The following is a 27,888-nucleotide window of genomic DNA, read 5'->3' as shown; positions in this document are numbered from 1 at the left end:
AAAAACATACAAATAAGAAGTACATTTTATCTGGAGTAAAATAAGCAATAAATTACTTTTCTCCTATGATGCTGTCGCTTACAGTAGATAGTACAAATCTGACAGAACTGACTGGTTTTGGACCAGCTCATCTTCTCATGGGGCAAGACACTCCCTGAAAAAGATTTATACAAAGAGGCTGGCCAGCCTTCCTGCTCTCTGCACTATTTTTGGGCAGTTGGACGGAGCAATTGCCATTCACTAAGTGCTTTTCAAAATAAAGAAAACCCTGAGAACCCCCTATGATGAGCTGGTCCAAAACCTGTATGTTCTCTCCGATTTCTACTACCTACTGTAAATCACAGCAACTTATGAGAAAAGTAATTTATAGCACATTTTTACTTTGAGAGAAATGTTCTTCTTATTTATATATGTTTTACATGTACTTTAAATATTACGTTTTTTGTGATAGTGGTCCTTTAAAGTGAATGGGAACTACATTTAAAAAAAATGACAGATACTTACCCAAGGAGAGGGAAGGCTCTGGGTCCTATAGAGCCTTCCCGCTCCTCTCCTGGTCCCCTCGTTCCGGTGCTGGCTCGCCCGGTAGCAGTATTTGACTAATTTAGTCAAATACTGCTTTACCCGGCCGAAGGAGGCTTCAGAAGTCTTCAGGGAGCCCGAGTGCTCCTGAAGAAGGGTGGCCCTGTACTGCACCTGCGCAAGCACGCTCTCTTGCACGCTCACGTGTGTGCAGTATGGAGCCGCACGTCTTCGGGAGGACACGGCTCCCGAAGACTTCCAAATACCCTTTCGGTGGGGGATTGAAACGGGGGGGGAACCAGCACAGGATAGAGGGCACCGAGAGAGGAGACAGAAGGCTCTATACGACCCAGAGCCTTCCCTCTCCTTAGGTAAGTATTTGCTTCATTTTTTTTTTAAATGCGGTTCCCATTCACTTTAAGCCTTTCATGGAGGACTACTCTCATTGCCGTTAAGAGTCATTTTGAACTTCTATTTGTCTACAATAAGCCTAATACCTGTCGCCCTGTTGTGGAGGACTACATGGAAAGCCAATCCTTGATGTTCAAAACTACTTAATGACCTATTTACCAAGCTTGCCACTAGAGGCAATCCATGAATTGCAAATTTTGTGAAGTTTGTATGCAGATTGAAAGTGGACCAATCACATGGAGTTTGGCCACTTTTGAGTGGCTCAGTTTGTCTGCATGCAGTTTACAACCAGATTTGCATCACCTCAGAAAAAATATATCTCATTGATCATATCGGTTTTCTGGGACATACACAAATAATTTGCATATTCATGAGCAGAAGTGATGCACTGTAAGGGCTCAAACCCACTAGCAGTATTTTCTAAGCGCTAGTGATTTGAATAAAGCTCTTGCTAATGCAATGCTATGGGGGGTGTTCATAAAATCACATCACTCAAGTGGGATCACACCCATAGCATTACATTAGCAAGAGCTTTTCAAATCACAAAGCGCTCAGAAAAGCACTCCTAGTGGGTTCCAGGCCTGACAGTTTGTTTTTGCTTGCACAAAGCTAAATACCGGTATTTGCAAATAAATTCAGTTTTTTTCATTGAGGCAAACTTTGTGTGTAGGTAGGCTTTTAGTGTGTGTGTGTGTGTGTGTGTGTGTGTGTGTAGGCTTTTAGGGCCCATTCACACCACAAGCACTTTTCTGATCGTTTTGCGATTGATTAGCGTTTTTTATGATCCTTCACATTCACTTTCAGTAAAATTGTGGTAAAAATCGCTGCGATTTCGCGAACGTATACACAAAAATTGCTGCGATTTTTCTGTGATTTTAATGAAAGTGAATGGGAGCGATTTTAAAAACTGCTAATCAATTGCAAAACGCTCAGAAAAGCGTTTCTAGTGTGAATGGGCCCTAAGATTTATTTTTTGTCTCTGAAAAACGACTATATTTTAACAGTCTACAGATTTGTCTCATTATCATCGTTCTGTCAGTATCGTAAGGCAACCCTAGTGTATTTTGACCTAAGAGTGACCCGCCATTCCCGAGGTTTTAGTCACCTCTGCTCACTGTTGTCAGTTTTGATATCTCCAGTTGCACTTTTATTAATGAAGCGGTAGTGCAGCTGTTATCATTTCAACAAACAGTACTATTGGCACTTCACTTGGCTTAGTATTAGTGCCAAGTGCATAATCAGCTGCATACGGAGGACTGCCAAGAAACTGACACTGCAAATATTTAGCAAAGAGGATTCAGCTTTACATCTTGACATTTGGGTCGTTCTTCCCAACCGCACTGTGATGCTTTCTCATGTTATCCAGACAGTCTGCACTAACACTGTGCAGTCAGCCTAGTAATGTGTGATTTTCCCCATTCTACCCCTACACAGCCATCATTTACACTTTACAGCGACATTTTGATGAATTGTTACATTTTATATCAAATATTTGTCAGACTGCCTACTTTGTCCTCGATTCATAAAACATTACCGCATGCTATAATGCTGAAAACAGCTGACTTTACCGAGCACTTAGGAAAATGTCAATTCATAAAAGCTGTTACCGCATAAAAAGCTGAAATTCCCAACCAGTGAGGTAAATTACTGACTTTTGCGGTAATTACCTCAACACATGGCAGTAAATGTCAATTTATAAAGATTAGAGCAGGCGGTAATGGCACGGAACATACCGCCTGCTTTGAAGAGGGACTGAGAGCAACATGAGAGAGGGACTGTGTGATGTTAATGGAGACTCAGCAGAAGCAGTGAGATCTCCCCCAAGCCAGCAGCAGAGCGATCGGAACAAACAAGGCTTCCCCTGAATACCCTAGGCTGTGTTTTTAACCTCTTGGGTACCTGTTTTTCAGATGTGTATTTGCTGGAGTTGAACATCACAAAGCCTGGCATGTGGCAATTAAATAGATTGTTTAGAAATACTAATATAGGCCTAGTGCACACCAGAGCGGTTCTGCTGCGGTTTGTGATCCGCTTGCGGCTGCGGATACGCTTGGGTAATGTATTTCAATGGGCTGGTGCACACCAGAGCGGGAGACGTTTTCTGCCTAAATGTTAAGTATAGGAAAAACGCAAACCACTCTGAAAAACGGCACTCCAGAGCGGTTTGCCCAGCGTTTTTTGTTACAGTAGCTGTTCAGTAACAGCTTTACTGTAACAATACATGAAATCTACTACACCAAAAACGCTTCACAAAACCGCAAAGTGCTAGCTGAAACGCTACAGAAAAATAAGAAAAAGCGTTTCAAAATCTGCTAGCATTTTGCGGATCTGCTAGCGGGTTTTGGTGTGCACCAGGTCATACAGATTCAGGGAAGATTCAGGGCAAGGAGAAGCCCTGATATGCACATCTAAATTGAATTTCGGATGCCTCTTTTATTGTAATACTGTCTCTGCACGGAGAAATGTATCAACTCAGCCAGCTACTCTTCTCATGTTACCGACAGTTTAGTTCGGTAAAACACTGCATTTCTATCGCAGCTGTGAAAATGTTTATGAATTAGCACACAAAAGTCTAAAATATTGAATGCTGTATTTTTCGAACAGATTTTTTTACCGCACAGCCTTTTATGAATTGACCCCATTGTTGGTATGTGCATTATCATGCTTTCAGTGTTGAACCATGCTACAGAATAGTTATGGATGAGATGCCAATATTTCCTATATAATTTGCAACTTCGGCTTCCATGTACGGCAGAATGGATGCAAAACCGTTACCCTCCATAAAACATTTGTAGGTTGATTTATTTTAAATTGAGCATTAAATGAAAAGTAAAATATGATTTGTTTCTTTCTTCTTCTTCTTCTTTCAGGAAGAAGTCCTTTCTATTTTCTGCGATGTATGCTGCCTTTATATTTGGTGGTCGGAAACTAATGAAGCAACGAGAGAAGTTTGAGCTGAGGAAACCTCTTGTTGTGTGGTCTCTCAGCCTCGCTGTGTTCAGGTAGGGATGTCACAGGACCATTTATTGCGGTTATGAGGTGTTTACATGTTATAATAGCTGCATTAAGGTTCACCTTTGTACAAACCTTTACATTAGGGAAGAAATCCGGTATAGAACAGATTGTGCTAAGACAGCGGTGATTCATCCCTGTAATACTTGAAAGTCCATAAATTGAGAACAGCATGGATGGACCACTAGTATTTCAGGGGATTACACACTGAATTAACAGAACTGATGAAGTGGTTGTTTCCAGGGGTACAGTTAATATTGGGCAGTTCCATTATGCAGGGTTCTTTTTGGCAATTGCCTCATTTTTCACAGGTTTCCTATGATGCCTATTACTAGCCGCCCTCTTCACCCCTGCCCAGTACTAACCTCATTTTCCTTATATTACCCCCCAACACCAGTCAGTAACACTTCTCCTCCTTCACTCCATTTTAACATCTTCCTTCCTGTCACCAGCCCTAAACCTATTAGTCCCTTCTACCTCCCCCAATTAACAGCTAATCTCCTTTCCTGATGCCACCTTCCCCTCCATCCACTAAAGTTAGGCTATTTTGTGACACCTGGCTCTAGTCTCTCCCTCATAGAGGGACTGTCAGCCACAAAATAAAAATACCATTTGCCCATTTAACTATTTACTACTGCTCTGTGTCTATCATGCAGTCTGCAGCCTTACCCTGCATTGCAAGCACTCCACTCTACTCAGAAACGTTTCTGCTGTAATAAATCTTATCTCACAGTCAGCCTTGCCATCGCCGACAAGAAGGAAGCTTGTCATCACCCTTCCACATTCCTGCTCCTCACTGATTGGCTGAGGACAGTTCGGGGTGAAGCTGAAACCTGATCTATGCTGGCTGTTTTCATGTGTTTACAAAGCAAGCTAGCTATGACAGTGCAGTTTGTAGCAGGGGGAAAAAAAGTAAGGGAGGAAATGACATCACGATTGGCTTCAGTCAGAGGGAAGCAAGATGGCAAATGCTAGGAGCAGAATTCTCTTTATTTACTATATAAAATTCACTGAAACCAAACGTGGACAGCACAATGCATCTGCTATGTAAGTAGAAAAAGTCGTTTATTTATTTATTTATTGCATTTATAAAGCGCCAACATATTATACAGCACTGGACATTAGTTTTGGTTACAGACAATATTTAGGGGTGACATACAGCAAAATGACAATACAGGAATACAAAAAAGACCAGAACATGCAGCACAGTATGAGTACAAGGTAATGCTTAGTCAGTCACTGGATGGGAGCATGGAGATTAGGCACGTTAGGTTCACTCAGATGCATAGCATGGGTTCACAGTAATGGAGGTGCATGATCAGGTAGGACACAAAAGGAGGAGGACCCTGCCCAAAGGCTTACAATCTAGAGGGAGAGGTAAGGACACGAAAGGTAGGGGACCAGAGTTCAGCTATGGGTTTAGAGCACTTGTGGGGGGTAGTAGGCCAGAGTGAAAAGGTGAGTTTTGAGGGCCTTCTTGAAGATGTTGAAGGAGGGGGCTGCCCTAATGGGTGGAGGTAGGGAGTTCCATAGTGTTGGAGAAGCTCTTGAGAAGTCCTGAAGGCGTGCATGGGACTGGGTGATGCGGGTAGTGGTCAGGCGAAGTTCATTGGAAGAGCGGAGTGAGCGGCTTGGTGTGTATCTCTGAGTAAGATCGAAAATGTAGGTTGGATGGGTTTTGTGGACAGATTTGTAGGTCAGACACAGTATCTTGAATCTGATTCTGGACTGGATAGGAAGCCAGTGGAGGGATTCAAGGAGGGGATCTGCTGTGGTGGAGCGACGGGAGCAGTGGATAATTCTGGCTGCCGCATTCATGATGGACTGCAGTGGGGCTATTCGGGTCATAGGGAGACCAGTCAGAAGGGCATTGTAGTAGTCAAGGCGGGAAATTATGAGGGCATGGATGAGGAGTTTGGTGGTGGCAGAGGTCAGGAAAGGGCGAATCTTACAGATGTTACGAAGGTGGAAGTTGCAGGACTTTGTGAGGTTTTGGATGTGGGGAGTGAAGGAGAGTGCGGAGTCCTGGGTGACACCCAGACAGCGGGCTTGAGAGGTAGGGCGAATGGTAGTGTGGTTAACAGTGACATGCACATCTGGGAGGTTCATGGATGGCCGGGGTGGGAAGATCATAAATTCCATTTTGTCTAGATTTAGTTTCAGGAACCTAGCGGACATCCAGGAGGAGATGGCTGATAGGCAGCCGCAGGAGGAGACCTTGTCCATGGTAGTGGTGGATATGCCAGGGGTGTGGAGGTAGATCTGGGTGTCATCTGCATACAGATGATAGTTAAAACCAATGGAGGAGATAACCTTGCCAATGGAGGATGTGTATAGGGTGAACAGTAGGGGGCCAAGGACCGAGCCTTGGGGGACTCCCACTGAGAGGTGGTTGGGGGTGGACGAGGACTCATTGAAGGCGGTCGTGAAGGAGCGGTTGGAGAGGTAGGATAAAAGCCAGGTCAGGGTGAGATCGTGAATGCCCATGGACTGGAGGGACTGAAGGAGTAGGGGATGATCTACTGTGTCAAAAGCTGCTGAAAGGTCAAGGAGGAGGAGAACGGAGTATTTACCTTCAGCTTTAGGTAAGGCAAGGTCATTGACCACTTTGGTGAAAGCAGTTTTGGTTGAGTGGGCAGGCCGAAATCCAGATTGCAGTGGGTCTAGCAGTGAGTTGGCATTGAGGTACTGGGTCAGGCGTTTGTGAACCAGACGCTCAAGGAGTTTTGAGGCAAAGGGGAGGAGGGAGATAGGGCGGTAGTTGGAGGGTAGCGAGGGGTTGAGGGAGGGTTTCTTGAGCAGGGGTAGTACAGTGGCCTGCTTGAAGTCTGAGGGGAATGTGCCTGTGGATAGGGAGATGTTAAACAGGGTAGTGAGAACTGGGGCCAATTCTGTGAAGTGAGGCTGAAGTAAATCAGAAGGGATGGGGTCAAGGGGGGGAAGTAGTGGTACGGGAGGTCTGCGGTAGGTGGTTGACTTCCTCGGTGGTAGTAGGAGTGAAGGATGTGAGGGGAGAATAGGGTGGAGGAGGAGCTGGTTGGGAGGGGGTGGGAGGTGAAGATTGAAGATTGGATATTTCCTGATGGATGGAGACAATTTTGTTGGTGAAGTGGGTGGCTAAATCTGTGGCAGAGAGGGAGGAAATGGAGGGTTAAGCAGGTAGTTTAAAGTGGCAAAAAGACGCCGGGGGTTGGAAGCTTGTGCTCCGATGAGCTTGGTAAAGTATTCCTGCTTCGCATGAGCAAGGGCAGTGTGGAGCTGCAGCAGGTTAGTCTTGTACTGTAGGAAATCCTGGTTAAATCTAGTTTTCCTCCATTTCCGTTCAGTGGCGCATGTTTTCCTCTGGAGATTGCGAGTATGGGTAGTGCGCCAGTGCTGGGGGTTAGGGGGTCGGTTTCGGCGGAATTTTGGTGGAGCAGCTTTCTCTAGGGCTGATGAGAGAGTTTGGCGATACTCAGCTGCAGCAAGATTAGGACAGGTTGGGGTGGGGAGAGTGGAGGAGAGGGCATGGAAGGGGTCAGCAAGGACGCTAGGGTTGAGCTTGCGTAGGTCTCGCTGCCATCGACCAGGTGGGTGGGCAGGTAGTTTGGAGGTGCCTTCCGTGAGGAGGTTGAAGGTGAGAAGGTGATGGTCTGAGGGTGTAAAGGGTGCGATGTCAAGGTCTGCAATGGTGGTGGATTTAGTGAATATAAGGTCAAGAGTGTGACCTGCAGTGTGAGTGGGGGTGTTGGTGTGTTGTACTAGGCCAAGTGAGTTGGCAATGGTGAGTAGCTGGGTCACATCGGAGTTCTGGGCTTCATCGATGGGAATATTGCAATCCCCGAGGATGATGGTGGTGAGGTCAGAGGAGAGGATGTGAGGGAGCCAAGGTCATCGAGAAATTGTGGGGTGGAGTCTGGAGGGCGGTATAAGACCGCAACAATGGCAGGGAGGGGGTGGTAGAGGCGGATGGTGTGTACAGGAATTTTTACCGTGCTAATCGCAGTAAAATCACCCGCACAAAACGGTTACTTTGTAGTGTGAATGGGACCTTAGACCTGGAACCCACTAGTTATCTTCTTATGTGTTTTATTATCCTGGGATAGTATGGCTCTCCCTGCTGCTTTAATGATAACCCCTGTCTTGACAAACCCCTTTCTATAAAACCTTTTTTCCCTTGCTGAAGATGAAATTCCACTAATTTGTTGATTAAAAAAAAAAGAAAGAAAAGACAAGTGATTTTTCTGATTGGTTAACCTTGATTGTATTTGCAAATATAGCCACACATAGTTTTGTGTGCCACTGGTGCATGCTATAATTTTTGTTTTATTTTATAAAGATAACATTTCACTTTGTGAATCTCTTAATAACTACAATCTACTAATAATACCTGATACAAACTAACCCCCATCCCATGTCCCATAACCCCCTGCCATTCAATATATGTTTTGGGCTTATAATTGCAAGATGCAAGTGTACAACCTGTGGGTTATCAGTAAACTGTGTGCATTTGCTCATTGTTGAGCAACTGAAAACCTGAAGGAATTAAAGTGGTCTGAAAACCAGCATTTCTACTTTGCTCTAAAAGATTCCTCACAGCTTGAAAGCTACTATCCCAGAATTTTTTTTTTAGCAGGACATCACTGAAATGGTTAAAAAAAGCACTTAGTCCTGCTATTCAGCTTCAAATCCGCATCCAAACTGTAGATAACAGTATATTTGTTTACATTGCAATGTTGTTACAATGTGTGTAAACACAGTGTCACAGGTGAAAAGGAGCTCTCTGTGCACACAGTTCAGAATAGCTCATTAGAAGATGTTAATATATAATAAAAAGCAGTTTGAATAAATTGCAATGACCGCTTTTAGGGCACGATAAACTACATTTTGGAAACTTGTAATTTGTAAACGGACAATATTACTTGTGCACAAAAGCAAATATGATAACTGTTATGAGTAATAAAGTAGGAAAACACATTTTTTATTGAATGTTATGTTGGAGTTTCAGACTTTACCACTTTAATGCACTCACAAGATTTCACTAACTTTATGTGAGCAAGCGATGCAGTACAACATTGAAGAAAAAAGCTTTTTGTGGGGGTAAATTTTGCAGATTAGGGCAGCAAGGGATTCAGAAGACTATAGCTTACCTGTATAAAGGCCCATTCACACTACAGCAATTCCCGATAATCGTGGAAGCGCTTTCGCAATTATAACCCTATGGCAGTGATCTCACTGCTGCGATCGCCGCCAATCATGGGTGTTTCCCGATTAACAGCAATCGCAAAACATGTTACCTGCAGCATTTTGCTGCAATTCTCGAGTGATAGTGTTTAAACAAGTGCTGATTGTCGGGAATCGTGGGAGTGTACAGTAATTTTACCGTGCTAATGGCAGTAAAATCACCTGCGCAAAACTGTTTTGTTACTTTGTAGTGTGAATGGGACCTTAGGCCTGGAACCCACTAGGAGCACTCTTCTGAGCTCTTTGTGATTTGAAAAACTCTTGCTAATGTAATGCTATGGGTGTGATCCCACTTGAGCGATGTGATTTTATAAATATTCCCCATAGCATTGCATTAGCAAGAGCTTTTTCAAATCACAAGTGCTTAGAAAAGGCTTCTAGTGGGTTTGAGCCCTAAGGATGATCAGAATTTGAAAGGGGTGGTGAGCAGAGGTGCTATAAATTTATCATGAGGAGTGCATAAATAGATAACCGCAGGGATGGGCTCACGAATAGTTCACTACTCTAATTCGTGATTAAAATGAGGCTTAATTGCCTCAGCTGTGCGGCTGGGAGAGAGGGGGTTACGTACCCATAAGTCCGCTGTCTTTTATGCCTTCCAAATGTCTTGCACGCGTCCTGTTGATGTGTTACCGCACACTTCCTCCTTCTGGCTTTTAATCACGAATTCGAATAGTTGCCCAGGAATTTGATTTCAATTTGTCCTCAGTTGACTTTACCTCTTGTCATTACCTAGATTTTATTCCGTAATTTTCCTTTTATTAGGTGAGTAGTAATTAATGCCTAGATGATTGGAATAGCAGAATTCAGAGTTCCCTCAGTAAATTCTGAGTTGTGCAGGCAAGAGTTTGGCGTTCCGTTTGGAATTTTACATTGAAGTAAATAGTGTCTATTAGCAGTAATTTGGGCTTTTTGCTCGCAATTTCTAGCTGCAGTTTGCATAGCGGGTAGCCCCGGCGTCCGTCAATTTTATTGTAAGTCAGCACCACCTCCAAAGTAACTTTTGTTTATTGTTCCATAAAAAAAAACAAGCAATTTTAAAGAACTCCTCTGCAGAAACAGTTGTTTCTGGCTGGGCAGACTGTTGCTGCAGAGCAGTTTTTAAATTGTTTGTTTTTTTTGTATGGAACAATAAACAGAAGTTACTTTGGAGGTGGTGCTGACTTCTACATTGATTTTACGATTGACGTTCCAGTGGTGTTTGGAACAAACAATGCACGCCTCACCTAATTCCTACACTCTCTCATATCCGCTATGTTATTGAGCGCCTCCAGCGCACAAATTACTACGAATAGCCGCCAGTCATGGCAATAGACTTATGTGCCTATGGCAGCACCCATTTTGCCAGGACACCTCTGGCGTTTTACCTGTTTCAAGAAAGAGCGTTTAACCTGGCCTGCAGCACAAACTTTTATGCTCTCTGTGCTGAAAGTAGATCTTTTTACACACATGTAATGCTTTCAAAAGCTCTTTTAAGTCCTAAAAGTAGGTACTTCCAAGTGGTTTAAACTCACTTTAATGCATATCTACTATCAGAAAACAAGTTCTGAAAGGGGAGGGTACCATTGCTGGCTTATTTTTTAAAAATCCTGCTATCCTGGCAGCTGTGTTGTTGTTCTGGCTGTACTGCTGTTAAATCCCTGATACTGAATGCAGAGTGAGTCTTGACTGCCTATGACTCCACTGACTGTATGCTTGTTCCTGGTGTCTGATTCAAAACTAAAAGGCTCACTGTCTGATTGTCAAGTTGCTATTAGTAAAGGGATCTGAAGATTCCAGCCCCTGTACTGTTTTTTTCTCCCCCAGATTTTTTATTAAGAAATAATGTAATTTTTCTTTTTAATTTTTTTTAAATAAAAACACCTAACCTAGAGTTGGAGACACGTTTACTGTAACTGTAATGTGAGTAAAGCAAAATGAAATCCATGAAAGCTGTTGACAGAAAAAAGCATTTGAACTTCCCTTCAGAGTGTAGTGAATCACTCTCTTGCTGCTGCTTTAAGTAAACTTGAACTATAAATAAACTCATGAGATAAACATATCCAAATGAGTTTCTTGAAATCCCACAGTGTTATTTTGTGTTTATAGCTTTTTAAGTTTTTTATTGCTTCAGCTGAATGATGAGGGCTTTTTTTTTTTTTTTTAATAGAGGAGAGGAGGGAAACTTACAATTGCCCCCCTTAAATACTCTTTTTCCTAATTGGATTCACCTGTGTATGTAGATCAGGGGTCACTGAGCTTACCGAGCCAATTTGAGTTCCAATAATTAGTTCAAAAGGTTTTGGAATCAAAATGGCAGCAGTGCCCAAATTTATGCACTTCCCTAATCTTATTTAAACCATGAGGCCTCTTTCACAGTATTGCTGCGTTTTACTGCAACGCAAATTACAACACACCGCCCCAAAAAAGTCGCAATGCAACGTAATGCCCCGTTATTGTCGCATACAGTAGAGCATACAGGAAATGAAAATTATGCTTCCAAGTCATTACTGAGCATGTGCAAACAGTCCAACGCAGCTAATAACGTGTATAATGCACAGCATGCAGCACTTTCTAATAACGCTACACTTTACACACAAACGCACCGTGTGCACTTTGAATGTCGCACAGACTTAGTATTACTGTGCGACTTTTTGGGGGCATTGCGTTGTAATTTGCGTTGCGACTTTAACATTGCATCAAAACGCAACATCCTACTGTGAAAGAGGCCTCATTGCACACTTTCTGTAAATGCAATTGCAATAAACTTCATTTCACTTCTCAAATATCACTGTGTGTGTCTCCTATGATCTATTTAACTGACATTTTTTTATCGTAACAACCAACGATTTATACAGAAAAATCATGACCGTTAACAAGGTTGCCCAAACTTTAGCATCCCACTGTATTACCTTTTAATGCATCCCCAATTTTATTTTCTTTATACAGTATACAGCTGCTTGGCATTGAATACGATTATTTAACTTATTGAGCCCAATCCAATTCATTTTTTCTCCTAAGTTTTCTTGTAAATAACTTGCACTCTGCAATTGAAAAAGTACCAAAAGGTAAGTGAAAAAGTACTTTAGAAATTGTTTCTGGTGGCTTAAAGGGAACCTGAAATAAGCTTAAATTGGCAGCCTTTTACTCACTTGGTGGGAGCATTTTGCGCATGCACGGTTCTTTCTTTGAGGCTAAGTTCACAGTGGGACGTTAAAGTCGCGCGTTAAAACAGCATTTAACACAGAATAACTCACTGCAATGAAAAATCAATGCCCTGTTCACAGTGCACACGTTGCGTTGGTGCCTAACGCTGCACGTTAAGTAAAAGTACTGCATGCAGTGCGTTATACACGTTATTAGCTGCGTTGGACTGTTTGCACATGCTCAGTAATAACTTGGAAGCATACTTTTCATTGCCTGTATTTTTTACTGTATTTGCTGTATGCGACGGTAACGCTGCGTTGCCACTTTCTGGGCGCGTTGCGTTGTAAGCTTGCGGTGCGACTTTAACGTGGCATCAAAACGCAACGTCCCACTGTGAATCTAGCCTCAGGAACCACATGTGCTCAAAATGCTCCCAGCGACGGGAGCGTGATCGAGATGGGCACGTGGATGGAGCAGGGCATGCGCAGTCGCTGCTAATCTCATTCAAGTTGTACCTGTAACGCAGCCGCCAGCTGAAGAACGGAGGGGACCCAGAGGTCGCTAAGGGATCTCACAGACTGTGGTGGGCTGGAAAACAGCCCTAAGTACCAGTAAGTAAAAGGCTGTCAATTTAAGCCCAGTTCAGGTTTCATTTGAAATGCATTTTATTTAAAATAGGAAAATATCACCTAGGAGAAAAAGGGAATTGTATCAGGCCCATAGTACTTCTAAGTCCCTCTTGAAGTTTGATGTCCCTGTCTGCATCTTGTTTTGGTACGACAAAGATGCATGACTTTTCAACAATGAATATGCCATTTTTTGCTCATATAGCCATCTTATCCAGATCCTTCTGCAGTATATCTTGCTGTCTTCCTGTGTGTTAATAAGTCTGCATAACTTTGTATCATCTGCAATAATAGTAACATTACTTTTTGCTTCATCTACTAGATCATCTACTAGGTTATTAATAAATAGCTTGAAACAAACAAGGCAGATGTGCTCATCCTGCACAGAACATAACCAGGGGAAAAGGAAATACAAAGGGATGGGTCCACATCAAAAGCAAGTCAAAATTAAAGGACAACTCAAGTGAGAAGAATATGAAGGCTGCCATATTTATTTCCTTTTAACCACTTGCCGACCAGGGGAATTTTCACTGATCGGTGCTGCGTGGGCTCTACAGCCTGCAGCACCGATCAGGAGTGCAGCAGGGCGATCAAACTACCCCCCTTTTTTCCCCCACTAGGGGGATGTCCTGCTGGGGGGGGTCTGATCGCCGCCGGCCATCAGTGGGTAGCGGGGGGGGGGCTCCTCAAAGCCCCCCTCCGCAGCGTTTTGTGCGCTCCCTCCCTCCCCTTACCTCCCCCTCCCTTCCTGGGCTGCGCAGGACGGATATCCGTCCTGCGCATTGTGGGATAGGCTTCAGCCTATCATATGCCGGCGATCCCCGGCCAATCAGAGGCCGGGGATCGCCGATCTGCCTTATGGCGCTGCTGCGCAGCAGCGCCGTATCATGTAAACAGCGGGGATTTCTTCCCCGCCTGTTTACATTTTGCCGGCGAGCCGCTATCGGCGGCTCTCCGGCTGTTCACGGAGACACCCTCCGTGAACTGACATGGAAAGGCCGCTCGATCGTTTCCATGGTAACCCGCAGACGACCAGTTTACGCCAATCGGCGTTAGCTGGTCGTCAAGAGGTTAAACAATACCAGTTGTCTGGCAGCCCTGCTGATCTATTTGGCCACAAGTCATTGAAGTACACCAGAAACAAGCATGCAGCTAATCTTGTCAGATCTGACAATTGTCTCAGAAACTTCTGATCTGCATATACTTGTTCAGGGTCTATGGCTAAAAGTATTAGAGGCAGAGGATCAGCAGCACAGCCAGGAAACTGGTATTGCTTAAAAGGAAATAAATCTGTCTGGCAGCCTCCATATCCTCTTGCTTCAGTTGTCCTTTAACCCTTGCAAATTTATGACATAGAGTCGGGCTGCCCACACTGCCCCGGCTGCCACGTAATTGTCTTGTATAGCATTTCTTACGAAGTCCTCAAACAGTTTGTACACAACTGATGGTAAGCTTACAGGTCTAATTTCCTGGATCAGATTTTTTTTATTTAAAGAGAACCCGAGGTGGGTTTGAAGAATATTATCTGCATACAGAGGATGGATCTGCCTATACAGCCCAGCCTCTGTTGCTATCCCAAACCCCCCTAAGGTCCCCCTGCACTCTGCAATCCCTCATAAATCACAGCCACGCTGCTGACAAACAGCTTGTCAGAGCTGGCTTTGTTTATCTCTATAGTGTCAGTCTGCTGCTCTCCCCGCCTCCAGCATGACCTCCAGTCCCCGCCTGCATCCCTTTCCTCCCTGCTGATTGGAGGGAAGGGACGGGGGCAGGGACCGGAGCTATGCAGGAGGTGAGGGAGCAGCTGAGACTGACACTACAGATGTAAACACAGCCTCACAGCACGGCTATGATTTATGAGGGATTGCAGAGTGCAGGGGGACCTTAGTGGGGTTTGGGATAGCAACAGAGGCTGGGCTGTATAGGCAGATCCAGCCTCTGTATGCAGATAACATTCTTTAAACACACCTCGGGTTCTCTTTAAGCCCTGCTTAAAGGGGTTCTTTCCTGAATGAGGAAAAAAATAAAAAGTGGTTTATGCATAATCTATTAAACATCTTTCTAAAATAGTGTAAAAAGTTTTTTTTTAAAAATGAATGGTTTCATCAATACAACATGTAATATAACACAGTGATGGCTGACGGATTGGGAGGCTAATCCATTTGTTAGAGGTGTTTTTTTTCTTTACTTTCACAACCATAACTGCTGCCTAAGTAGTTTTCAGTGGTATAACCCACTTCTAGCAGGAATCGCTGTTATAGCCCTAACAGCTTAGCTCTGCTGAGTTGTTCCATATGTGTACATTGTTGCTAGGCAACCAGAGGTCAGTGCAGAGTTTCGAATGTGAAAAGAGTCATAAGCTGTGGGGAGAATCAGTCCCATCTACACCACATGATTCTGTGTCAGATTTGATTAATTGATTTGATTTACTTCAACCTGACATGTCTGATTCATGATTCGATTCAATTTGAATGGAATTGAATCCAATCATGAATCAGACATGTCAGATTGAATCAAATCAATGAATCAAATCAAATTGAATCAAATCTGACAAAGAATCATATGGTGTAGATGGGACTGATTCTCCCAACCGCTTATGACTCTTCACATTCGAGTTTCTGCACTGGCCTCTGGTTGCCTAGTAACAATGTAAACACATATTGAACAGCTCAGCAGAGCTAAGCTGTTAGGGCTATAACTGCAATTCCTGCTAGAAGTGGGTTATACCACTGAAAACTACTTAGGCAGGAGTTATGGTTGTGAAAGAAAGTAAAGAAAAAAAACACCCCTAACAAATGGATTAGCCTCCCAGTCTGTCATCCGCCACTGTGTTACATTACATGTTGTATTAATGAAACCATTCATTTTTATAAAAAACTTTTTACACTATTTTAGAAGGATGTTTTAATAGCTTATGCATAAACCACTTTTTATTTTTTTCCCTCATTCGCGAAATAACCCCTTTAAATAATGGGAAAACGTGGGATGTACACCAGTCCATTGGAACCATGCCACTTTAAAGAATTTAACAATAGATCAAATAAAGAAGTTTATTAATAACTGAACATAAAGGGAACCTTTACTGAGAGGGATATGGATGTTTCCTTTTAAACAATACCAGTTGCTTGTCAGTCCTGCTGATCTCTTTGACTGCAGTAGTGGCTGAACCACACACCTGAAACAAGCATGCAGGTAATCCAGTCTGACTTCAGTCAGAGCACCTGATCTGCATACTTGTTGAGGGGCTGTGGCTACAATTATTAGAGACAAAGGATCAGGAGAATCAGGCAACTGGAATTATTTTAAAAGGAAAAATTAACAGCCTTTTTAGTTTAGATTTCCTATAGTTTCCTTAACACATGAGGATGGATGCCTGATTGGGAACTTTCTGCACTTGCAATTTGCAACAAAGTTGTCTATTTTGTGAAGACAGAAGCAAAGCAAGCATTATAAAGCCCTGCCCTACAGTGGTTATCTACCATTGAGTTTCCTACCTCATCATTTAGCAGTCCTATACAGTCCCCTTTTTTCAGTTGATATGCTTGTAAAACTAGATTTGGTCTTAATATCCCTAGCAATTTGATTTTCAGCTTCCATCTTTGCCAGCCTAATTTCTTTTTTTAGAATTTTTGTTGAACTCCTCATAGTTATTTAATGCAGCCTTGATCCCTTCCTGTGTTACCTTAAAAGCATTCTTTCTCCGCTCAATTTCATCTCCAACCTTTCTATTCATCTTTCGAGGCCTATTCTTTTATTCCTAGAAGTTATTTTTCCATATGGGATATATTTGCTAAAATATTCACTGAGAATATTTTTAAAAGTTTGCAATTTCCCTTCAGTGTCCTTCCCTTGCACAAGGGGTTAGTTACTTTGCTTTTTTAAAATCCATAGTTTTAGTTGTTAGACGTGTCCATGACCTCTTAATCAATGTTAATGAATTTGCGCATTTGATACTTTGATACATTATCTGGTCTATAAGAAATGGCCCACACCAGTGGTGCATTTTCCCTAGTTGGTTCAGTTACCATTTGAGTTGAGTAACTGTTGTGTATTGTTGCTAGAAACTTTATTTTACTGGAATGAGTAGCTTCAATATCCCAGTTGATGTCTGAATTTTTGACGTTGCGCATAACTACGACCTCGTTTTTACTTGCGGCTCTTCTAATCTGCTGTAGTAGCTGCAGTTCTGTAGCATCATGGATATGTGGTGACCTCCCATAAGCAATTGGCAACTGTTATTTCCACCATGAATATTTACCCAAACAAACGCCACATCTTCACAATCTTCATTCAGATTTTCATTCACAGTAGCTGTAAAAGAATTTTTAATTTTTACCACAGAGACAGCCCCCTCCACCTGTTCAGCCTGCTCTGTCTTTTCTGAACACATTATAACCCTCTACGTTTGCAATCCAATCAGGGCTGTCATCCATCCATGTCTCCGTCTTTCATTCTTGAATCTCTGGTATCATATTCTTTCCTCACACTTAAATGATGTGCTTGCATGGTATGATCTATTTCCTTCAGAAGTATATAAAGGCTGTCGCTTGTATTTTCAGAGGATGCAGGGAGATTTGTTAGAGAAAATGAAAACTCTGGAACATGGTACAAGTTTTAATTTATCACAACAAATTCTTTGGCAGGGTTTGTAGCACTGTGCTCATTCACTCATTTTTTATTTTCCCCTCTCTCTCTCCTTCTTTAGTATATTTGGTGCTGTGCGCACCGGTGCATACATGCTGTACATTCTGATGACCAAAGGCCTCAAGCAGTCAGTTTGTGACCAGAGTTTCTATTATGGGCCAGTCAGCAAGTTCTGGGCGTATGCATTTGTGCTCAGCAAAGCCCCAGAGCTGGGTAAGTAACTTTCATCCTGTTCTGTATTCTCTGAAATGAAAGGAATCAGGATTTACTTTGAAATGCTGAAAATGTGTCTTTTTTTATGAGTAGAAGGCAGCTGACTCCAGAAAAGCTGCTCTTTGGAAATGTTTCCTCATAATACTGCTGTAATATGCTTTAGTTTAGGCTGCAGGTACATTTAAAAGCATTGCACGTTAAAATGAGTGGGAGATGTACACGACAGTACAATATCAGTAAATCTACCTATATTCTATTATGGGCTCAATTCACTAAGCATTACCGCATTCTCTAATGCACAAAATGGCTGATTTTACCGAACCTGTAGTCAAAGTTCAATTCACAAAAGCGATTACCGCATTGAAAAGTAAAATTACTGACCAGTGAGTGCAATTCAAAAAGATTAGCGAATTCAGTAAATCAAGCAAAAGTGTTCGGTATTTATTTCCAGCTCGGAGCTCTAGGTAGCTAATAATCAGACATGCGGTGTAATGTTACTGGCAGTAGCAGACAGCCAAAAGAAAGAGCTCTCCCCACCTGCTACTCACTCAACTGGTGCCGATGTCGGACCGGACTTCAGTAAATAAACGGGAATCACTGTTACAGCTGCATATCATCCAGAAGCTGTAGCAATAAATAACGATCCATGGCGGGAGGACGGGCAATAACTGCTGATAAGGAGCACTCATCACACAGCCAGGTTTTGGGAGCCGTGAGCTGGCCACACATGGAGGTGACAGTGAAATGGAGGCGTGCACAGTGTAACAGCAGCCCCTAGCAGATGTCACACAAGTATCATATGCCCCTAGTGACATGCATGGAAGAGACTCCCATGTTGTCCTTTACACACACACACACACACACACACATACACATAAGCCCATCTGTGCCCTGGCTGTCCTTTTTGTCCTTGTCTCAGCCTCATGTGCACTCATATGAGGGATGCAGTGTGCGGCTCAGCATCATCCAGGAACACAGCTCACAGTGCCCACACTGCAGACAAACACTTGTCTCTTGGAGGACTATTGGTTAATTACAGACAGACTTCCGCATGCAGCAAAAAGTTTGTGAATTTAAAAGAAAAATTAGTTACCGCTTGCCTTACTTTCCCGAATGTTGATTTTATATTGACCAGCCTTAAGTGAATTGAGGCCTATCTCATTTTACTGTTAGTAGAATATCAGTAACTTTCCTGATATTCTACTATCAGTTACCTTAAACTAACCCTCACCTTACTCCTCTCCTACCTCTGCCTAACACCACACACACACACAAATACACACTCACCTCTTACTCTAACCTTTAAAACGTTTTATAGCTATTGCAGCTATTCACTACCTTCCCGATGCTAAGTAGTAGCAGTAGGGTATTGTACCATGTTAGCCATCAATAAAAGCAAGAAGTTTTAAATCAGGATGCTACCATTTATTGGCTAACTAAAAAGAAAAAGAATAAGCAAGCTTTCGGCCTTGCAGCCTTCGTCGGGCTTACATCCTGTTTGTTTGCAGGCTGATGGTACAGACAGCTATATACATGCGACATTAAAATGGAAAACATGGATTTTTTTCAAGCATAAATACATGTCATTAAGATGCCTTAAAGAGACTCCGTAACAAAAATTGCATCCTGTTTTTTATCATCCTACAAGTTCCAAAAGCTATTCTAATATGTTCTGGCTTACTGCAGCACGTTCTACTATCACCATCTCTGTAATAAATCAACTAATCTCTCTTTTGTCAGCCTGTGTCTGGAAGGCTGCCAAGTTCTTCAGTGTTGTGGTTCTGCTATGAACTCTCCTTCCAGGCCCCTCTATGCATACTGCCTGTGTGTTATTTAGGATTAAAGCAGCTTCTCTCTTCTCCCTTATCTTTTACAAGCTGGATAAATCATCCTCTGAGCTGGCTGGGCTTTCACATACTGAAGAATTAGAGACACAGGCAAAGCTGTTTGCAGGAAGAAACGAGCAGCCTGAAACTTCAGTGCATGAGAGATGCAGGGGGAAAGAAACACACAAATGATCTCTTGAGATTCAAAAGGAATGCTGTATACAGCCTGCTTGTGTATGGATGTATTTTCTATGTGTGGACATACTGTACATCAACCTACTTCCTGTTTTGGTGGCCATTTTGTTTGTTTATAAACAAACTTTTTAAAACTGTTTTTAACCACTTTTAATGCGGCGGGGAGCGGCGAAATTGTGACAGAGGGTAATAGGAGATGTCCCCTAACGCACTGGTATGTTTACTTTTGTGCGATTTTAACAATACAGATTCTCTTTAAGTGAAACAGAACATTTAAATGGGGTGAGAGGTTGTTAGCTGAGATAAGGATCCTTTGTTTACACCATGCTCCCAGACCTGGGAGTTGGACTGACACAGAGGTATCGTAAATTCTGAGTTCATAAGTTTAGCTTTAGAGGCTGAGAAAGAGTTTAAATATCATCAGCCTCATACTAATATAAAAAGGTTTTATCCTTATTCAAGCCCGTCCACTGCTTTGAACCAATTTATAAATTTTGTTTCTGCTATTAATCGATCATTTGACGTTTTGAAGCCACCCTTCAGGGCAGTGACACGAAGATCATACATGCCATGTCCATTGGAACGAAAGTGTGTAGCAACTGGGAGTTCTGATTTGGTATCGTTAATAGTTTGCCTGTGTCCATTCATAAGTTTGCGCAGAGTTTGTCCAGTTTCTCCCACGTACATAACATTGGGGTATTTAGCACACATGATTAGATATACCAGATTGGTGGAACCACAGGAAAATGTGCCTTGTACTCTGTACTCCTGTTGTGAACCTGGTATCGTTAACCTGTCAGTGGAGTAAATGTGTCTGCAGGTCCTACACCTTTTTTGTCGGCAGGGTGATGTTCCGTTTTGTTGAGGCCTATTCAAAGAACTTCTGACAATCATCTGTTTCAGATTGTGTGGTTGCCGATATGACGAGGGGAGGTTTAGGGAATATCGTTCTCAGTCTGTGAACCTTGTGTAAAATGGGATGAAGTTCCTTAGCAATCCTCCTTAAGATTTCCAGGTGTGGGTTGTAGGTGACAACCAAAGGGACACGGTCCTCTTTCTGGTTCTGCTAATATTTCAGGAGTTCAGTCCTAGGGGTCATGCTGGCTTTCCTTATTTGGGCCTCAGCCATAGGAGGACTGTAACCTTGTTTAATGAAAGTGTTCTTTCGGTGATCCAGGTGCTTGTCTCTGTCCATCCTGTCAGAACAAATCCAGTTGTACCTTATAGCTTGGCTGTAAATTATAGAGTTCTTAATGTGCTTGGGATGAAAACTGTCATATCTTAGGTATGTGGGATGGTCTGTAGGTTTGCCATACACAGAGGTTTGTAGGTTGTTACCTCTGATGTATATGGTGGTGTCCAGAAAGTTAATATACCAATCTGGTATATCTGATCATGTGTGCTAAATGCCCCAATGTTATGTACTTGGGAGAAACTGGACAAACTCTGCACAAACGTATGAATGGACACAGGCAAACTATTAACGATACCAAATCAGAACTCCCAGTTGCTACACACTTTCGTTCCAATGGACATGGCATGTATGATCTTCGTGTCACTGCCCTGAAGGGTGGCTTCAAAACGTCAAATGATCGATTAATAGCAGAAACAAAATGTATAACTTGGTTCAAAGCAGTGGACAAGGGCTTGAATAAAGACAAAAACTTTTTATATTGGTATGAGGCTGATGATATTTAAACTCTTTCTCAGCCTGTATAGCTAAACTTGTGAACTCAGAATTTACGATACCTCTGTGTCAGTCCAACTCCCAGGTCTGGGAGCATGGTGTAAACAAGGATCCTTATCTCAGCTAACAACCTCTCACCCCATTTAGATGTTCTGTTTCACTTAAGGCATCTTAATGACATGTATTTATGCTTGAAAAAAATCTGTTTTCCCTTTTGATGTCGTATGTATATAGCTGTCTGTACCATCAGCCTGCAAACAAACAGGATGTAAGCCTGACGAAGGCTGCAAGGCCGAAAGCTTGCTTATTCTTTTTAGTTAGCCAATAAATGGTAGCATCCTGATTTAAAACTTCTTGCTTTTCCTGATGCTAAATGGCTCTGGTGCTAGCTACTTCCACTAAACTGAGTTCGGCTGCCTAGTAGCTGTACTGCGTAGCAAATTAACGCCACTCCGCTACGGTTGCTAATTGAGGAAGCCAGAGTACAGCTATTCTGTGGTAGTTCGATGCCCAAATTACCTTTGCAGCGCCACCAACTTCCAGATCCCAAATTATCCGGTGTGATCTGCCCCCAAATTAACTGATCCTCAGGCTGCTGTAATGTTCTGCAGAATGGTTAGTATGCATATAGCAATAAAAACACATCATTCGTAGCACTTGTCAAGCAATTTACTACCATGTATGATGTGTTTCCATTGAAACAGGAGCTACTATCCAGTGTTGCTTTCTTACAGCGGGTTCAGTCTTGGATTATTACAGCTGCCTAAAACGACATTCTTAGTTAATGACAGAAGAACAGAGATCACAGCAGTCTCCCCTCTCCCCACCTCCCCCTAATTTCTGCATCACTAACCACAATCTGACCCACTCCTCTTCCCAGCTATATACCCCTGCATCTGGGCCTGCAGGACAATGCTCTGCCCTTGACATTAGCTTTTCAGATTAGAAAATGCATAGGGTGAATTAAGGACAAGGTTTTGAGCAATATTATTGGTGACATAAGTGCAAGACAGTTATTCGTGTTGCTGTCAATGGTTATACAGAATGGATCATAATAACTAGGTCATGGAGTGTTTGTTTGAAATAACGAAGGAGCTAGCAATGTTCTCAGATTGTCCTTTGGATTATTGTGTATACAGTGTGTTGTATAGGCTGTACACATAATCTGTCTCAGTTATGTGCTTATCTGCACTGTGAGTTTGTTGTTTTCAAAGAGCACTTTAGTAAGAGTTCCAGAGGAACATATAATATCATGGTGCAGAGGCCTTCTTTTTGCCATGTTATCAAATATATATAACCTTGTGATGGCTGTAGGGGACAGTATCGCCACTTCACTGAACTGCTCTCTGGTGTTGGCAATGCCATGTGGGAGAAAGCGTCACCTGCTTCTCTCTTTCCTCTTGCTGCACCTTATGTGTCTCAGTTGATTTTTCACCTTTAGATAAATATTTAGATAAATAGGTTGATGGAATACAATACAAATACACGACTGCAAAAATGCAGAAAATAACAGCACCATGCCCTAGGGAGGCTCTGTCTAAAATATGGCTTATATCTGTGGAATCAATTACGAAGTGCACAGGTTTTTTTTTTAACACATGTACACCAGCAGGGCCAGTTTACGGAAGATAAAATATAAGCTATTAATAATTCTATGCTAGAACCTATTGCCCAGCAACTATATTTGGGTGCCAGCTTCAGCAGGTGTGCAATAGACTGCAGGGCCAACTTGCAGACTTAAAGCGCGTACACACACCGGACTTTTTAAAACTACGTGTCGTCAGACCGTTCTGACAACAGTTCCACGTGAGTACAGCCTCTCGTCACCCTGATAAGACTCACACCAATGAAGGCGGTTAGTGATGGACATCGGGAGGTTTAGTGTTGGATATTAGGAGAAGGGGTTAGAGTCGGGAATAAGGAGGAGGTTTAGTGTTAGGCATTAGGAGGGGGAGGTTAGTGTTAGGTATTAGGAGGGGTGGTTAGTATTGGGTATTCAGGAGGAGGTTAATGTTGAAGGGAAGGGTGTCAGCGTTGGGTATCAGGTGGGGAAGTTAGTGTTACGCATTAGGAGGGGAGATAAGTGTTGGGTACTAGGAGGAGGGTAGTGTTAGATATTGGGTATTAGGAGGAGCTATTTTGGGTGTTAGGAAAGGGGTTAGTGTTGGGCGTCAGGAGGGGGAGGTTAGCGCTGGGTTTAAAGGAGGTGGTTCAGCTTTAGGCATAAAGCTGGCCACTAATGATACATTTTGCCGATCGATTATGAATGATTCTTATTATGAATGATCAGAAATGATCCTATGGAACCACTAATGGACAAAAATCTTCTAACCAATTCAATCAGATTAATGAAATTGATCCGAATTTCGGTTGGATTTTTATACATTAGAGGTCCCAAACGATCATTTACGTTTGTTAATAAGAGTTGTTCGTAATCGACTGTTAGGCAAATTGTACCATTAGTGGCCACGTTTTGGATGGAGGAGAGGGAAGTGTTGGGTATTTGAAGTATCTCTACTCCTTGATGAGCAGCAAATAACTTAATCCACTGAACAAACTGGACAGTGGTTATAAGAAGACTTGCCTCGAATCCTCAGTTTTTTCAGTCTTATTCATACTCAGCAGGCCTCTTACCAGTATGCTGTAGCCAAAACAAAGTGCTTTGATTCTTCTTAGATTTCAAAATACCATGACTTTCAGGCTTGCTATTCTCCAGCAATAGAGTACACAATCCAATGGCAATCCTGGTATCATTTCCCTAAGTCCTCTCTGTTCCTCCATCATCACATGATATAATGCATGCACCCATGAAGTCCTACAAAATCCCTTGCTTTCTGTTCTCCAAAGGCTTTATCACATCAGGGCCAAAGGGAAGTGCTGTACAAGATCATTATAAGGTAAATATATATCAGGGATGTCGAACTTTAGACCTTGAGGGCCATATCCATGCCAGTGTTAAGGATGGACTGCGAAATGGGGGACCTCAGCCCTCAAGGACTGGAGCTGGACAGGACTGATTTCTATTAATCTCCAATAGGTCAGCTGGATAGCCTACTGGTAAGGCTGATTTGATAAGAGATTGGAGCCTTTGACCAATGTTCAAATCCCAGCTCAAACCAGTATGTAAAACAGTAATGCATCGCTTCCCAACCCATGTGCCGCAACACATTTAGGTGTCGCAGCAGCCTCGGGTATGTGCTGCTGCTCAGCGTGTTCCCTATGTCCCACTCTGTCTCTCTCCTTGCTTCTCTGCTCTGCTTCCCCCGCATTTTATGTACTGAATTATGCATTATTTGGGCTAGTACCAGGTCTCCCCCACCAAGCTGTCTCTCTGTGGCACCTACAGCGGAGACACTCACCTCTGTGGGTTACACGCTCGTTCCTCTTTGTGTCCCATCTTTGTCATCTCTGGCATTCCCTCTCCATGACATTGGTGACATGTGTGTACTCATGTACATGCCCTTGGAACATGGAGAGGGAACGCCAGTGATGACAATAGGACACTGCGAGAAAGGAGCATGCCAGCCATAGAGATCAGTGCTCTTTGCTGCCACCACTGTTCCACTAATGTGTCAGCGGCAGCCACCACTGTTCCACTAATTTGCCAGCAGCAGCCACCTCTAGGCCACTAAAGTGCCAGCTGCAGTCACCACTGTGCCCGTAATGTGCATGCAGCAACAGCCGATTAGAAGCCACCATTGAGTCAGCAGCAGCCACCAATTAGCAGCTTCCACTATGCCAGCATCAGTAGCACCCAGCACTGTGTCAGCAGCATTTGCTAAATTTTGCTAGGTTTCCCCCTAGAAATCTCAAGAACAGTGAGAATGCCCTTGGCCTGAAAAGTTTAGACACCCCTGAATTGGACACTCCTGAATGTAAGGGAAACTGGTGGGAGTGTGAGAATTTGTTGCTAGTCAAGTGGAATAGTCCAGGTGTGGAAAATAATTATTAAAGCCTTTTGCCATGTGTAGAAACTAAAAAAAAAAAGGACACAGAGCGCCCAATATAGTGTAGTAAGTCGTGATACCGGGATAAGAGTAACAACAGTATAAGTATACTCACAAAGCAAATAAAGGCAACCACTGTAATGACAGGTGGAGAGATTAGACCTTACCCCATTCAAGTTTAACCTTCTGAACGGTATGCCCGACACTGTGTGGGGCAAGAAATTTATGCTAAAAGCGGTATGCCTGACAGTGTCGGGCATGCCGCTCAGGAGTTTTAGGCGTACCCCAGTATAAATCTGTTAGGTGTAGGGGCTTCATAAAGGTTAGCTAGCAACAGACTTGATAGTATTGGTGCCCCCCACCCCCCGGATCGCCCCCAATTCTCCTTGTTCAGTTGTCTGCCCGCCTGCTTGCTGTGCAGAGCGCTGTGGGTGGTTTTCTTACCCATCCGTGCTTATCCGCCTTTCACCGCCAGTCTATAGAGCCTCCATGTTGTCCCTGAGTGTCCATCTGTCCCCTGTAGCAGCTTCTTCTTCTTCTCGATCCACCCTGCACTTCGAGTTGTTCTGAAGTCTCACAGCTATGTCAACCTCTAGTCTTACAGCGGTCATAGCTGTAAGACTGTAACTAGAACAACTGGAAGTGCAGGGCGGATCGAGAAGAAGAAAAAGCTGCTACAGGGGATGGACAGACACTTTGGGACAACATGGAGGATCTATATTACTGGCGGTGGCATGGTGACAGGCAGACAAGCGCGGATGGGTTAGAAAACCACCCACAGCGCTCTGCGAAGCAAGCAACTGAATGGGTGATCTGAGGTGAGGGGCACCTATACTATACCTATTGCTGGTTAACCTTTATGGAGCCCCTACACTTAACAAATTTATACTGGGGGGCACCTGCGCATTGTTATCTATACAGGGGGCACCTGCACATTATCTATATGTGGGGGCACCTGCACCTTGTTATCTATATGTGGGGGCACCTGCACCTTGTTATCTATACTGGGGGGCACCTGCACCTTATCTATACTGGGGACACCTGTACCTACCTAACCTATACGGAGCGACACCTGTACCTACCTAGCCTATACTGGGAACACCTGTACTTAGCTAGACTATACTGGGGGACACCACCTGTACCTGGCTACCTACCTACAATAATCTGCGGGGGATTCTGAAAACAAATGGGCACCACACAGTGGACGACACAAGAAAGGTAATATATAAATGCACACACGGGGGTACATTTATATACCGGGTGGAGCGGCAAGGCAGTGGACGCTTCCGAATTCCGAGAGACTTCATGGTGAAATCGATGGGGAATCAGCCTGCGGCGTATGGGCAGCCAAACAATCTCTCTTTTACATTCATATTAGTGCAGGTTAAGCAGCTGCAGCTTGAAAGTACAAATGATCAGAGATTTTGGGGAGCAATTTTGAAATTTAGTTTAGATTTTGTGTTTCAAGCTTTTATTAAACTCAAAATGTTTACCAGGTCCTTGCTTAACACATTTTGGTAAGTTACAGGAAAAAAGTTATGAAAATTAATTGGATCACTTTTTGCACCGAAATACAGCAGAAACTGAACGCCAGGGAGGTTAAGAAGTGTAGATTGGAAAGATGGGGTAACACCCCTCCACCAAGGGTGGACTAGACAATGTACTGAGATGTATTACAGAGGCGCCAAAAGCGATTTAAAAACTGTTTATAAAGAGGAGGTAGTAGTGGACTTACCTCCTCCAAGTAGACACCAACAATTGTTGGTTTAAAATAAACAACAATTTTATTCACAATACTTCTTGAATATTATCAATAAAATTGTTTATTTTAAACCAACGATTTGTTGTTTGTACTCTGTTCCTGTTACGGAACAAAACAAGTATTGTACGGTAGACCACAGTTTGCAGAAACACTGACATGGAAACAAGAATTGAAGTGTGCAAAAGGGTGTTTATTATAAACCAAATCATGCAAATAAAATGCAACCATATGCAAACAATATATACAGTGAATCTCCCGCAAACCAAACAAAACAGTGTGCACACATACAACCAAAAACCCTGATTAACTATCTATCTATTTACAAGCAGTGTGCAGGAAATATATACAAATATGTACAAGCAAATATATATACAATAGCGCGGTACAAAGGAATCAGGCATATAAACGGAATCGGCAGAGAAGGAGGTCAGCAACAGGTATCAGATAGGCACGGTACCAGGGATAAGGCAGAAAGCAAGGTCAAGACAATACAGGTTCAGCAACCGGATATCAGAACAGGAAACAAGGTAACGGGTAACAAGAATCAAGTATTAAGGAGTGACCAGGAACTCCGACCACAAAGAAGGAAGTTCTGGCAATGACTTGGAGGAAGGGGCACACTTATGTAGTCCATCAAACAGGAAACAGCTGGAGGTACTCCTGACAGTTCCTAGGTGCCGTTTGTGTCACCCTT

The 27,888-nt window shown here is 43.0% G+C and overlaps 1 protein-coding gene across 1 annotated transcript in view; it reads left to right on the top strand.

Moving 5' to 3' along the window:
- Positions 1 to 27,888, top strand: part of ELOVL6 (ELOVL fatty acid elongase 6) — a 126,654-nt gene that overhangs the window by 83,822 nt on the left and 14,944 nt on the right. Inside the window, exons 2-3 of the mRNA XM_068281491.1 lie at positions 3,804 to 3,935; positions 17,626 to 17,777. Coding sequence (XP_068137592.1) covers positions 3,804 to 3,935; positions 17,626 to 17,777 — 284 coding nt within the window. The remainder of the gene's footprint in view (positions 1 to 3,803; positions 3,936 to 17,625; positions 17,778 to 27,888) is intronic.

The sequence above is a fragment of the Hyperolius riggenbachi genome, chromosome 1 (genome assembly GCF_040937935.1).
Source record: "Hyperolius riggenbachi isolate aHypRig1 chromosome 1, aHypRig1.pri, whole genome shotgun sequence".
Classification (NCBI taxonomy): Eukaryota; Metazoa; Chordata; class Amphibia; order Anura; family Hyperoliidae; genus Hyperolius; species Hyperolius riggenbachi.
Note: the sequence above shows the minus strand (reverse complement) of the source record. Positions and strands in the feature narration are given on the sequence as shown.